At 70.5% G+C, this 217-nt stretch overlaps 1 protein-coding gene across 1 annotated transcript in view; it reads left to right on the top strand.

The window, feature by feature from the left end:
- Positions 1 to 7: 7 nt before the first annotated feature.
- Positions 8 to 217, top strand: part of NFE2L1 (nuclear factor, erythroid 2-like 1) — a gene marked incomplete at its 5' end in the record, with an annotated part of 4,267 nt that continues 4,057 nt past the window's right edge. Inside the window, 1 exon segment of the mRNA XM_009078432.1 lies at positions 8 to 88. Coding sequence (XP_009076680.1) covers positions 8 to 88 — 81 coding nt within the window.

Raw genomic sequence — 217 nt, 5'->3', positions numbered from 1 at the left:
CGGGGACAGCTGGAGGAGTGCAGGGAATGAGGTCTTGGATAGAAACCTGCTAGTTGATTGAGAGACCGGGGAGAGTTTCCCTGCGCAGGTAACACCCCTGGGCCGCCCGGGCTGGGCGCTGTGCTCCCGGGGAGGCCACGGGCTGTGCCCACCGCAGGCTCAGAGGATGTGGTGCTGCTCGGGGCTGGCCCGGGGCTGCCCCCGCGGGCCCGCGGGG

The sequence above is a fragment of the Acanthisitta chloris genome, unplaced genomic scaffold (assembly GCF_000695815.1).
Source record: "Acanthisitta chloris isolate BGI_N310 unplaced genomic scaffold, ASM69581v1 scaffold16727, whole genome shotgun sequence".
NCBI classification, from domain to species: Eukaryota; Metazoa; Chordata; class Aves; order Passeriformes; family Acanthisittidae; genus Acanthisitta; species Acanthisitta chloris.
Note: the sequence above shows the minus strand (reverse complement) of the source record. Positions and strands in the feature narration are given on the sequence as shown.